This window comes from Neodiprion pinetum, chromosome 5, assembly GCF_021155775.2.
Source record: "Neodiprion pinetum isolate iyNeoPine1 chromosome 5, iyNeoPine1.2, whole genome shotgun sequence".
NCBI classification, from domain to species: Eukaryota; Metazoa; Arthropoda; class Insecta; order Hymenoptera; family Diprionidae; genus Neodiprion; species Neodiprion pinetum.
In genome coordinates, this window is record NC_060236.1 from 9,648,109 (window position 1) to 9,661,799 (window position 13,691).

A 13,691-nucleotide genomic window follows, 5' to 3' on the forward strand; every position below is an offset into this window, starting at 1 on the left:
TACGTATATCTGAAATATAAATCTATCACCTCGTCCCTCATTCCAAACAACACTCGCAAGGAAAGTATCAGAGCTACCCGGATTACGGATTCTACCGAAACTTCAAAGCGTGTAGCTTGGGTCTAAAATATGGAGTCTCCGATGCGTAACTTTCTCTACTAGATCTTTCTTTGCACAATTCACAACAGGTCAAGTTGCTTAAAATGCGCAGTTTTTACTTTTTTATAGCTCTGAAATAATAATATATTCGCGTACAATCGAATCTATAAGAACCTGTCATCGAAACTTTAACGGCGAACAATAAAAATTGACATCTAAGGAAAAAAAGCACAACAGGTTTCGTTCGTTCGTATTATCAATTTTACCCAAAGTGAACAGAGGCCTGTAAGATGAAACTATACATCACAGGCTTCATATTTCAGGCCAAGGAAACGAACCGAAGAATTTGAGTAAAATCCACGATTCAGAGGTTTGATACTCTCCTTGTCAGTCGTATCCAAGTAGGTGCCAGGATCCATCTTGAACAGGGAGACTTACAGTTCTACAGAATTATGCCTCTCCTTAGGAAGACCAATTGTAAAGCTTTCAGGCAAACTTTAACGCTTTGACAAATTACACCGAAACCTCTGCAGCCTCGAGTCTCTTGTCTCCGCCTTGTTTCGTACAATGTACGGCTGTTATATTTTAGCCGTGTTCACAAGAGCAGTCCGGAAAGTATAAACTACGATTATGAGGGTCCGTACACTGTTTTTCCAGTGTCTAACAAACTTGGGTAGCGTAATTATAGCGTGATCGAAATTGCTGAATTCATTCTCAAAGTTGTACGCGATGTAATTTTTTTTTTTTGACTATTGCGATCGTAGTTACGTTTCATTCTTGAATCGAAGGTTCGCGTTTGTCAGGCACCTACAGCTCGACGTGTCATTGAACCGAATCCGGGGTATCTGTACGGTATAAATTACTTTCGAGAGCTATATTCATACGTTGCCGGGAAGTACGAATAGAGACCGCGGTACTACCTTGAGAACCCATCTAGGTAAAGCTCCTGGGGTGCGTGTACGCAGAGTCGTACATTATTTAAGAGATGCTCGTTTTACGGAGTGTGGAGGGAGGAAACTAACCCTAAACTGCGTCCCGGCGTAAATTCCAACCGACACGCGACCATTTCCTTTAATTGGATCCCTCCCTGTGTGTGTAGGATCGGACAATGACCCATCTCTTACGAACCCCGTGAATTACAACCACAAAGAAAGACTCGGAAAGTTTCGTTTGTGGTCTTTTTTTTTTTTTTTTGAACTCATTTTATCGATCGACGAAATGAAACGTGTTTCATTCTCTCAGTTGATCAGTGAGAAGTTGAGCTTTTTGGAAGATAATCAAAGCGTGAGGAAATTTACACGTTTCCTACTTTAAACGAAAAAACGAAGAGAGGTCATGGCTTTATAACGGGGGTGCCAACGCCTACCATTTCCATCGCGTTCTGGACCGCCGTTTATACGTCCCAGCTGGCACTTTGGGCACGGATATAGTGATCAACACGGTGACTGGTCCGCAAGCACGGAACTCGGTCTGACGAGGCGTCGTCATCATAGTTCAAACTCATTCCCTGGTCGTCGGCCTGAGAGACGATCCGCAGAGGATTACGCCGTTGTACAAACCTTTGGGCAAAACGTTACAGCTCGAAAGGACGCGAATCTACCGAATTACTCGATGCGTACGAACACACAAAACCCAAACTCCTCCCACCCGCGATTTTTTCGATTATACGGTCGCACTCTTGGAACTGAAAGAAGTTGCGCGTAGTATCGATTGTTTAAGCTTTAATCAGCCGGATGTGATGATAATTTCAGGGGACGGTACACGCGCAACGTCTAGAAACTTTTTTTAAACGTATGAAATGTTACGTCAGTTTGGAGATACGTTGAGAGAGAAATGCACGGTCAAAATTGTTCCCGAGTTTAACTCAATGATGAAATAATCTTTCGAGAATTTAAGCCCAACCATTAGTGGTTGTACCATGTTTTCTATCAGTCTGTATGGACGCGGGTTAAAATTCGGAATTGTCAAAGTTCTGACTGACCGTTGCATCGAATGGCATTGGTTCGAAATTCGAATCCTCGAAACAACGAAAATTATCAACCTTGACATACGCATTCAGAGTTTCAACTCTAAGGATCCGGAGTTTTGACTTCCGCCCGTCTACGTGTACAGTGTGAATTACTAACGACAGAATGGTCGGTCGTTTGCCATAGTTTAATGCGCATGCGCTACAAATTCGAGAACAGTTATTCGCCAGGGCGACCAATCGTCGTAACTTTAGACGACGCTTCGCCGCGATGTATGCAACCGCAAAAATTTTTTAGGTTACGTTCACGACGGTTGGTCAACCTGGCGAACAACTGTTCGCGAATTTGTAGCGCATGCGCATTAAACTCTGGCAAACTACGGACTGTTCTTTCGTTAGCAATTCGCAATGTGTACGGTGGTCGGTTGCCATTTAGAGAAATGAAGAGGTGAAAATTTTGAATCTTCGATAAATCAATGCGTGTATCATCAGAAATTGGCCATCGGATGAACTCGGAGCCATTGCCGGTACAAGAGAGCCGAGGTATGGTGTTGAGAGTGTATAACGTGAAGAAAGAGAAGTCCGGGGGAAACCAGTCCTGCCGCCACCCATCCGTGACCCGAGACCCCGTCATCCGGCCGAGGGGCTTTGCTCGCCGGAGCATCGCTCGATGAGAAATCCAAACTTATACTCCTCCACGTGAATACCGCCTCATCGCGGGAAATATACGCCCTGATCTTTGCCATTGTCACTTCTGCTGCCGCTGCGGCCCGTCCGAGTCCCTTCTTCGATCAAATATCCTCCATCGGTTCAGCTGTAACGAATCTTTCTTCCTTTAATTCAAAATCAACAACGCTGACGAGGTTTTATCTGTGAATTTTAATCAGTGTCATGATGATTATTAAGAATCTATCAGCTAGCGTACAGTCCGATCAAAAAATCTGTAACAAAATTTGACGATTCGTAACCTGAGGTTCGCGATCAACTATCGGTTTGATTTCTAATCAGTTTTGTCAGAATAAGAAGTAAAAAAATTGCGAATGAAAATTTTTGCTGAACAGTTTAGAAATTATCAATCTGATTGTAACACACCTTACTTATCGAGCACTTTTTGTTTATCCTAAATTCGGATCGTTTGTCCAATTTCAATGAATAACAGTTCGCGAATCAATTTCAAACAAATCACCTGATATGAATTTCTGGGAGAATCATAACTTTACTATACCTGTGCACCCTGTACTGATTTTACGACGCTTTTTTCGGCTAATCGAAGAGATCGTTAAAAATATAAGTTCCGGCAATTTGTAGATGAATAAATCGGCGGATCAAAATTGGCCGTATGTGACCATTTTTTCATTAATAAAAAACTTAGATTAGTACTGTCATGAATTGTGAGCGCTGTTTCGTTTCGTTTAAAGTCACGCTTATGACCGTTGATGTATGTGAGATTATGCATCCATTGTAGGCATAAAAATACAAGTACTCACACGCTAGACTTACACGTGGACCGGCTCTGCCGGCTCCAAGCGCTAAGCGTCTGTAACGCCTGACGTGAACGGACTTCTACTACTGGGCAAGGAGTCGAGACCGACTTTGGTCGGCCAAGTGTAACGTATTATACGCGGACCAATACGTATGGGCATGTGTCAGAAGACGTGTGCCTTTGGCGACGGTGATCGAGCGGCCAGCGTGGAAAGCTGGTAAAACACCGTGTCATACCGGCGCAAGTCTTCACGCCACTTGGAAACCTTGTGCATAAAGAAAACATAGTCGGTTGAGTTTGGCGAGTTGAGCAAGTAAGGATTCAATCATGTTTTAATTACTTTTTCGAGCAGCACAAAAATTTCGGAGACTAGTCAAGGAGTATCGGCCATTTTGATGTACTGGCAGTTGGTGTTCGGTGCACAGAAATAAGCGAATTGCCGTTTTTCATCGAGACGATTCGGTAATGAAATGCTCCAAATCTATGATTGGTCTGATTTCCGTCCTAAGGTTCTTTAACGATGCAATCGATAGTTGAAAGTATTTCAGATCACAGTCTTATTCCATTGGTAATCCAAACACGTTTATTTAAAGCTTACTAGCCAGAAGCTCATTATCCGACATTCATTCATCATTTTTTTCCGTATAATCGATTGGCGTAGTCAATTTTTCAAAATAACGACTTTCGGCATAATTTGTTAAATTGCAAATGACATAAGCAAAAATACGCATATTTTATTTTTCCATTTTGTTATGATTGGAATAGTTAGTCTGATGCTATCTGATCCAGTTTTTTCCTGAGCTTTAACGGGTTAAACTATAGAGTATTTAAAGCGTTGTTCGGCTTGAACATCATTGGCAACTTCGATTAAGCACTTCGCCATTTTTTTTTATCGTACATCTAACCGGAACCATTGTTATCCTGTACCAATGCTCTTTCACAACGCATCCAATTAATCGCAACGTGAGCGAATCTCTGCATTATCTCATTTCGAAATACACTCAGAGAAATTTTTAGTTCCGTTTACCACTCAGTCCTTAACTATTTTCATTTTTTACCACAATCGGAAAATATAGTCATAAGTACAAAACGAAAATTAGTTTTCTATCTGTTACCGGAAAGTCTAGTATCCGTTACTATTCTCTCTCATTACGATTACCGTTGCTATATTTTCTTGCAACTGTTGCGAAAATTTAATGCTCGTGCAACAATAAATTGACGTCAAAGCCTTGTTTAACTAGAAAAATACAGTAAACCTCACAAACTAATTTTGCGTTGCAATTACCAAAAAAGGATCGACGATAGGGCAAAATGTTTACACGCACCTAGTTTTTCGTAATTCCAACAATATTCAAACAGTTTTTTTTAACGATACCTGCTTTAATGAATTTTACAAGTTACTATGACAAATGAAATTTTTCTCAATGTACGTTCATTACAGCACGCCCGAGTAAGAATAGAAGTTCCTTCGACTTTTCTTTTACATTTTACGCCGTCTCGTCTTCGGGGTGAAATTGAATTTCGGTGCCAACCTGAGTCGTTTAGAAAATTGTCGACGTCGAGCTTCGACGGCGTCGTCGTTGGATTAGTCTGCAGCTATACGTGGCATAGGAATCGGCGAGAACCGAGTACGGTGAACCCATCCGCGTCGAACGTAAAATCGCTAGGCGTGACGTATCCGCGAAGCCGGTCTTGGAGCCTTCGGAGATAACCGAGCCACACGGTGTGCACTTTGAAGAAAAGCTGAAGATTCCATTCGTCGCTCGAACGCGATTCTAGCTCGACTTGCATACGAGCATCCGGTCGACGTTTATTAGTCAACATCAATTCCAGTCTCCGTATAACCGATATTATATGGATATACGCTTCTAGTCTGTATATAATAAATGATTTTATACACGCCGTCGGTCGAAATTTAATCTTAAACAGCCTCGCGCTTATGATATTAATCGTTATGCCGTATACAACGAATTTTACACACCTTATATTTTCTCTCAAACTGTTTATCGCTGCTCGTCTTTATATACAATACACACATATATGTATAAATGATAAATATTATATTTACGAAAATTTTACAAGAGATCTATTTTGTGTATGGCATTAAATTTGCTGCCATATAGGTGGAGAAATTTTTTTTTTTACAATATATAGTTTGAAACTAATAAACAGCACACGAATCGAAAATTCCTTCAAACGAACCTTGCTTTGTACAACTAACCTGTATACAGAATACTTTTCAAAATTGTATTGAAAAAAAAAAATTTTCAAACGCGCGTTCAAAATCGTTACCACAGCGAGTGCTCAGAGGCTGTAACTGTCAAACAATCGATCAAGGAAGTCAGATTCCTGATCATTGTCATTTTCACGATGCCTCTTAATCGTCTCGATCAAACGACCGTTTCGTAGCTTCCAATGCCGAGAGGCGTTTGAATCTTTTTTCTTGTCTTTTTCGATGGAACGATAGGTTCTGCCAATCTGTTGCAAAGAATAATTACATGATCGGATACAGCTGTGCTTGCGCAGGTTAATAAGTATATGAGAGAAAAAAAAATAAATATAAAAAAAATAAAAAAAAAGAAATCCATGAAGACGATAAGGATAAGGAAAAGGATAACGAGACAGCGAAGCGGCGCGTATCACAATATATAACGACCCTTTCATACGTGTATCCGGTAAGTGGTTCATGCGATTAGAGGGAGCAACCGAGTGTGTCTCGGCGTGAATATTAACCTCCGACATACGTTCCTGCGGAGCTGTGTATGTACGCAGGTAAGAACATCCCACGTATCTGCGTTGCGATCTTAATTTTCTATCCGCAGCCCAGGTATGAGGTACACCCGTACTGCTTCATGTTGTCGAATACGTAGGTACGAAGGTACGGATGAATGTGTAGTAGCCGCGTTGCACCCCGTTCTCCTTCGCTAATTCATTCGACCGTCGACTTCCGGAGCGAGGCTCCGAGGCACCTTGCCCATTTCCGCGTGCCCCTTGATGTCCCTCCGAGATCATTGTCCTCCTCGCACGTGTCCGTATCAACGACGTTGAATTTTCATTACGATTAATTTCCTCGCCTGCTTTAACATTCCCCTTACTGACCTTCTTCCGCTCTTCGACCGTGGACTGACTTGTGACTCTTGTTCCTTTTTCAGGCTCGACTGACTCCGAGAAAAATTTTCATCCTTTTGGAGTAACTGGGAAATTTTAGTTGAATCGATATCGTTGAATATAGATGAAAATATTCAGGTCCTCGTTATTGGCGGTAATACAATCGTTCCACTGCTAATTGCAAAAACGGTAATCTCGTGAGCTACAAATTATTGCAACAGACACAAGAAAATACAGTACGACTGGCTGTAAAGGAACTGAACCGTAAACGCAACTAGTAAATACCGGCTATTGATACAGGCTGCACGTTTCATCGGTTTCATTTCTATACAGACAAAATCATCCATGTTGCAGCCCTAATTTTGATTCTTGATTGTAAAAACTCATTCCTCGATTTCTTCTATTATACTAAAAGTCAACCAAAGCCTGCCAGTGTAAAATCCTGTCAATATTTTTTTTTTACATTCGTATACATGTGATCGAATTGTGAGTAACGATGAAAAATGACAAACTGGGAACGTTTCTCAAACTTTGATACCTCTGATACACTATTTTTTTTCTTTCGAATGAACAGATCTGTCATCTCTAAGATTGGAAATCCGACGAGCAAGCCAAACCACCAGACGAAACACAGGGGCAACTCGTTTTCAGCAGCTAATTATCCTCATGTCATTCGCGAGTAAATTAGCATTAAGAAAACGACCTTGCAGTAAATATAGATTTTTGTAAAACACAAAGGTCTTTGCTATTCGCTGGGCAAGGTCACGGATAAATTAGCAACTCGACTGATACGTTAGCGGTTTGAAATTATACCAGCAAGGTCAGAGCATCTTCTTATTCGCTCGGCAGCTCCTTTCTCACGGTTTTAATTTTACCTCTTTCCTCCCCCCGCCTTATGTAGGCGGTGGTGTACGACCCATCTTGATTTTTACTACACCGGTTACACCATCCGTTTTCGCTCCATTGCCCACCGCAACGTGCGATCATCTTCATCTCTTGTTTCCCGCAAGATATATTCCAATATATATATATGTATAAATCTCCCACGTTCTACCCTCGCTTTATTGCCATTGTCGTTATATATTTAGTACGTGCACCTATATAGAGTTATCCGTCCTAGTTTGCCTCTTCGATAGGTAGAAATCGCTTCAAGCTCGGTTTCGCTTCAACTCTTTCCGATTACTTACTCTTCCGGTCAAACCAATCTACCGCTTGTTTTTTTTTTTTTTTTCCCTACCGTTTTACCGGTAACGGTTTCTCACAGTTTTCCAACTTGGGTCCAAGTACCCAGAATCGACACTTGGATCCTTATCGATATGACCAGTTCAATCTCATCGTTGGATTTGGAATCATAGACTCGATATTTTCGTCTCTGTGAGTAATTTTCAGCGGTATCAATGACGTATCGAAAATTGAAACACTGATTATTTCACCCTCTTTGACTTTTGAGCTTGACTGTAACGCGCGGTCTAAACTCGACTAATTGGCGACCTCTCAAAATTTGCGGGTTCGTGGCAATTTGCTGGACTCGACTATCTCGAAGACTAGCCAACTCGTGTCTCTTCTTCAGCATAAATCTTGCCTGTCTAAATTTTGCGAAGCTTGTTATTCGATAGCGCGAGGCGTTAAACTCTACAAGAAGAAGAAGAAAAGCAACGGGATGCATAGTAAAGAATTACACTATGATTGTAATCGTTTAACGGAAGTATACGAAACGTTCCCGATGATACGAGGCGAAATTCAAAGAACCAATCATGAAAACATAATCTTTCAAACAATCTTCGCCAAAATTCGTCCGTCGAAGAAGAAATGTCGAAATCTGAATAAAACCTGACGTTTGAATCCAGAAATAGACAATCAAATTTAATTAGTCTGATTTTTTTTTTTCGAGCCCCAAGTATCCTGAGCTCGACTCACCACACAGCGCAGGATTCGTTGTATGTATTAGGTACCTAAATAAACATTGACAGTTGCGCCTGACCGAGGTGTATCCGAATCCCCTGTCGCCGCGTCTCATGAACCTTGATGAACAGAATTAATACCTCCAACACTGCGAGACGAAACAACGACGCCAATGTAAACACGTATCTACCAACCTATACGATGACAGATGAGGGGGTAATTCCTCCGGGTGAATCGCCCGTGTAGCTATATCTTTGACGGTGAGTCAATCGGAGCTGTGATCTTTGTCCGAGACTTTCCGTCGTAGTCCCGATACCGAGAAAAAGAAAGATGATGAGGGTGGATTCGCCAAGGCGATCCTCGTTCGAAGGCACAATGTTGGGCCGGGCCTTCATACGTCGAAATTGGAACGAGTCGTCCGAGTTTATCGGAGTGACTCACTGTACTCGGTAGGTACGTATGTACACTTGGGGACAATGAATCTTATACGGCAAATTTTTTCCACCAGACAGTTACGTTGGCAACGCAGAGAAACCTACAGCGCCACAGTCGGCCGAACGCGAAACTAACTCAATCTCAATAAACGTAATATAACCCATGAACGTCGAATCTAAACTTAGAATACGTGTCAATCCAACAAGTCATTATCCCCGCGGTATTCTAAGGTTAGATTCGACGGTCATGGGTCACGTTATCTTTATTAAGATTGAGATTGTTTCGCGATCAGCCGACTGTGGCGCTGTAGGTTTATCTGCGTTGCCAACATAACTGTCTAGTGGAAAAAATTATCCGTCTCAGATTCATTGTCCCCAAGTGTACGTACGTGCGTCCCTTGTTCAAGCAGCGACTAGTCGAAGCTCCGAGCTCATATTGCATCCCTTGAACGACGATCCCGGGATGCTGTCGCACCCTCGGCTTCAAACCGAGGGGAAAACGGGAGAGGCCCCAGTTTCCTGTAGAGTGCCGCAGAGTGTCAACTGAATAGGGAACAGATTACCTCGTACAATTCGACTGCTTGCCAGGGGTTTCGATTCCCTTTCCCTTCCTCGCATCTTCGCTCGTTTTTTACTTATTCTGTGTCTTCACACGCGACTAGCATCTGATTCTACATCGACAAGCCATTCATTTGAAAATTGAAGGAATGATTGCAATTTATTTATATTGATTCAGAGTGATTTCTATTGTTTTACGATGATTTTCAATCGTTTTACCCGATTTTCAGAAATTACTGATTGGATTGAATTACAGGAGATCACAACCAATTACATCGGAACTCTAGAAATCAATTGGAACGTTGGGAAATCATCGGAAATCAATGGAAATCACTTGTTGAGCTGAAAATTAACGAAAGTACATCGTGAAACAAAAGTCACCAGCATATTATTGAATTGAATACCGTTTGGAGTTTACCGCGAAATTTGTAGTGACTGTCATGATTGCCAACATTTGCCGTGCGATTTCTAATTATACCGTGTGATTTTAAGTGTTTCGCAATGATCCCCAATGAATTCAGTTATCTCGATTAATTCTTCGTTATTTTAAAGACCATTTCAGTTATTCAAGTTCCTTTGATTTACAATTCCTGTTTCAACTTAAATTTATGAAATCCTTAAATGGATCGCGCCTCGTTTCACATTCTCTCTTCTTTGCACCCAACCGTCGCTGCTGTACCGGAGGAGGTTATCCTCGATGAATATCGCGCCCCTTAGAGTCCCTACAAAACAGAGTTCGGTCAATCGCTTCCATTTTGGCCGTCATTTTATTGCAAACCGAAATTTCGGGAAGTTTTAAACACGTATTTAAAGCATGTAGAAACGTTGATGTTATACGATGAACATATTACAAGATTAGCTTGTGATATATTTATTTACATATTATGATAAATGATGAACATATTACAACATTGGCTTGTTATATGTTTATCAATCAATGTTTCTACCTATTTATACACGTACAAAACTTCCCACAATTTCGGTTCACAAGAAAATGGCGGCCAAAGTGGAAGCGATTAGCCGGACTCTGTTTTGCAGAGACTCCAGTGCCCCTATAACATTCTAATCGAGAAGGAATGATTCCCGCTGCTAGGCACTGGGCTCACGTAGCGTTTTAAGAAATAATAGTATATTGTGTGACAAGGGACGAAAGTTAGCGATTGCGACGAGTGTAAAGTTTGGCGCCTGAGTGAGGCGAGAGTGGCAAAGACACGAGTTGCCATGGCCAACTTTTGGCCCGAGTCACACACGACAGTTTTTGAAACAAGGGGATGAAAAGTGGCGGGGGATTTGCGTGGTAGTTTCGCGGGATGGGAGTGGTCAATTTCTTCTTTCCCCAGGGACGAAAGTAATCTCCCAAGTGCCGAAAGTGAAGCAATTGTGAACTGCGCATGCGCAAACCTATCTTTACAACACTGGAATGAAATTGGCTACTTTAGTCCAGCAAAACTGCTACTCAAAGCACCATTTATCCCTAATTTTTAAATGCCCAAACCCAGTGATCCTGATCCAGCAAACAACCTTCGTCTCATAGTTTTAACATGAGCGAATTTTCACGCTCGAACAAATGACTGCCGACAGTCTAGAATGTCGACGATTTTCGTCAAGGTCGTATACCAATTCACTTGTGCCTCCTTTTACACCACAAGGGTAACTAAAACTCCGGTAGAGTGCAACTCCAACCAATAACTACTCGCCAAGTTAACAGGTGTTGGTATACTAATTACGTAAAGTGATGGTACCCCTGCAGTTGAAGGCTGGTAACGGTATCACGGAAATTCGTTAACGGATGCAGCACTTCGACGTTTCTCTTGAAATTCGTCTGATCGCGCAGGATTTTTCGCCTATTTCGACACTATCGTGAACGTATTTTATCGTGAAATTCCCGGCTCGTTATCGAACTTTGGTAGGATTTCACACGGTGGATTCTGAGGCGGGTGTAAATAACGGATGTATTTCTGAGACCTGAGATTTGCAGATATGATCTTAGCTGACTAACTCTGCCGTTTCTCAACTACGATTAAGATTACGTAATCTTGAGATCCATTGTGCAGACGCCGTCCGTTAAACCGCCTTCGCAATTCAGGCTTAAAAATTTATACAGTCCATTACAACGTGCCGAGGAGCCTGCTACGTAAAATGGAATTTCTAGCTTTATGTAACGCTGCTTTCTAGCAACACCTGCAGCATCAGGGTATCCAGCGACCTGGAAAGCCCGGGAAATTTGAAACTCCTGATACCTTGTTGTTAAAATGCTGGAGTTGAGCGTTCTTTGTGAAAGAATATATGCATCGATGTGTGTATATTCTTACTGTTATAATCCGCGGAGATATTTTGGAGAAAGGTGCAAACCTTATTTGTTGATTAATGACCATGGAAACCCACGTTTGGGCTGCTCATTTTGTTGAAAACAAATACCTATTTGTTTCACTTACGTGATCTGTTTGGTTCTGTTCAAAAGGTGTGCCAGAGTAAGCAACCGGCTTTTTTTTTCACACCGGTGATAAGTTTCACCTCAAGTCTTAATTATTACTAATTGAAACGCCCCGAGGGCCGATGAACCGTAGTGCAGCGACTGCTAATTGTGCGGTTTATAAGTTTTCAAGGCTCGGTGTTATTTCTTGTAGATCCTACAATATCTGCTACAAGGGGTACTCCGACAGTAGAGGAAGTATTCATAATATGTGGCCAAGCCGGTCCTTGGTTGTTTGCATCCTTTCTACGGCGAGGAAGAACTCCCCAGTCCTTCATTTTTTTCAGCCCCCTTTTGTTATACCGCAGAGATTAACGAGACGGCTTTCCCTTTGTTTGTTTCAGGATTAAAGTATCTGCACTCGTCGAGAATTCTGCATCGTGATATTAAGCCGGGAAATCTGCTGGTAAACAGCAATTGCGTTTTGAAGGTAAGCTTGGTTTTCTTCTTTTTCTTCCGTCATTTCATTTTCATTCACGTACGCATTAAAAATCCGCATCTTCAATTTCAGACCTCTATTTTATATCTTCGACTTTCAGCAAACTCAAAGAATCGCAGTGTATATGTTGCACATTTATACGTTTCACTTGTTTTTTAACATCACACATTACGCTACTCGGTTGGATTTGTTGATATTATTATTATATTGAAAAGTACATTCTCCAGTTTCTTTTTACGTGCTTTGAACTTGACTGTTCGTCGACTTGAAGCGTTTTAATGAACTTCCGATTGATATTAATTACGTTACCGGACAAAATGGATTATGAGCTTAACAAGTTACGGATGAAAATTATTGGTAAAACTTTTTCGCGGTTCTTAATAACTCGATAAAACGTAAGGAACTTTATTTTATGCTTGGTTTTTAAGCATCCAGAGTTAAAATGGTAAAACTTTGGTATACCGATGTGCTCATAAAAATCTTAAAAAGCGGTAATTTGGCGCGCACACGCAATCGAGAAATGTCACCGCTATTTCGCTATCACCAATTGGTACCAGAAAACTTACCGAACCTGTATCTCGACGCAATTGCAGATCTGCGATTTCGGCTTAGCCAGAGTCGAGGAACCTGACCAGAACAAACACATGACTCAGGAGGTGGTCACGCAGTACTACAGAGCACCAGAAATCCTTATGGGTGCACGGCACTATTCAGCAGCAGTTGACGTGTGGAGCGTTGGTTGTATCTTCGGTGAGCTTCTCGGTAGGCGAATTCTATTCCAGGCGCAAAGTCCGGTACAACAGGTGAGCGATCTTACCATTCCACTAAGAGTCATTGGTCATTTAGAGTCATTGAGAGTCATTACAGTGCATGGAAGTAGACTTTGGACTGAAATTAAGTGATCCACTGCAACGTATCAGACATCGCACATCAATTTTTATGCTTTCAGCTTGAACTAATCACGGAACTGCTCGGCACTCCTTCGATGGAAGACATGAAGTACGCCTGCGAAGGAGCCAGATCTCACATGTTGAGACGAGCGCCGAAACCACCTTCTCTAACAGCTCTCTACACTCTCAGCAGTCAGGCTACGCACGAAGCTGTGCATCTCTTGTGTCAGATGTTGGTGTTTGATCCGGTAAGATTTTACGAGATGCCGGTAGCCGGCAATGATCCGTGAAAATTTATCATCCTCTTTCTAACGCGTTAGATTTCTATCTTTTCGTTGT

General features: G+C 41.8%; 1 protein-coding gene across 3 annotated transcripts in view; it reads left to right on the forward strand.

Moving 5' to 3' along the window:
* Positions 1–13,691, forward strand: part of nmo (serine/threonine-protein kinase nemo) — a 153,167-nt gene that overhangs the window by 122,781 nt on the left and 16,695 nt on the right. For all 3 annotated transcript variants that reach the window (XR_006883142.1, XR_006883143.1, XM_046625282.1), the window contains exons 5-7: positions 12,368–12,453; positions 13,056–13,265; positions 13,412–13,600. Coding sequence is in view for 1 of the 3 variants with exons in the window: in XM_046625282.1 (XP_046481238.1) it covers positions 12,368–12,453; positions 13,056–13,265; positions 13,412–13,600 (485 nt within the window). In the remaining 2 variants the exon portion in view is untranslated. The remainder of the gene's footprint in view (positions 1–12,367; positions 12,454–13,055; positions 13,266–13,411; positions 13,601–13,691) is intronic.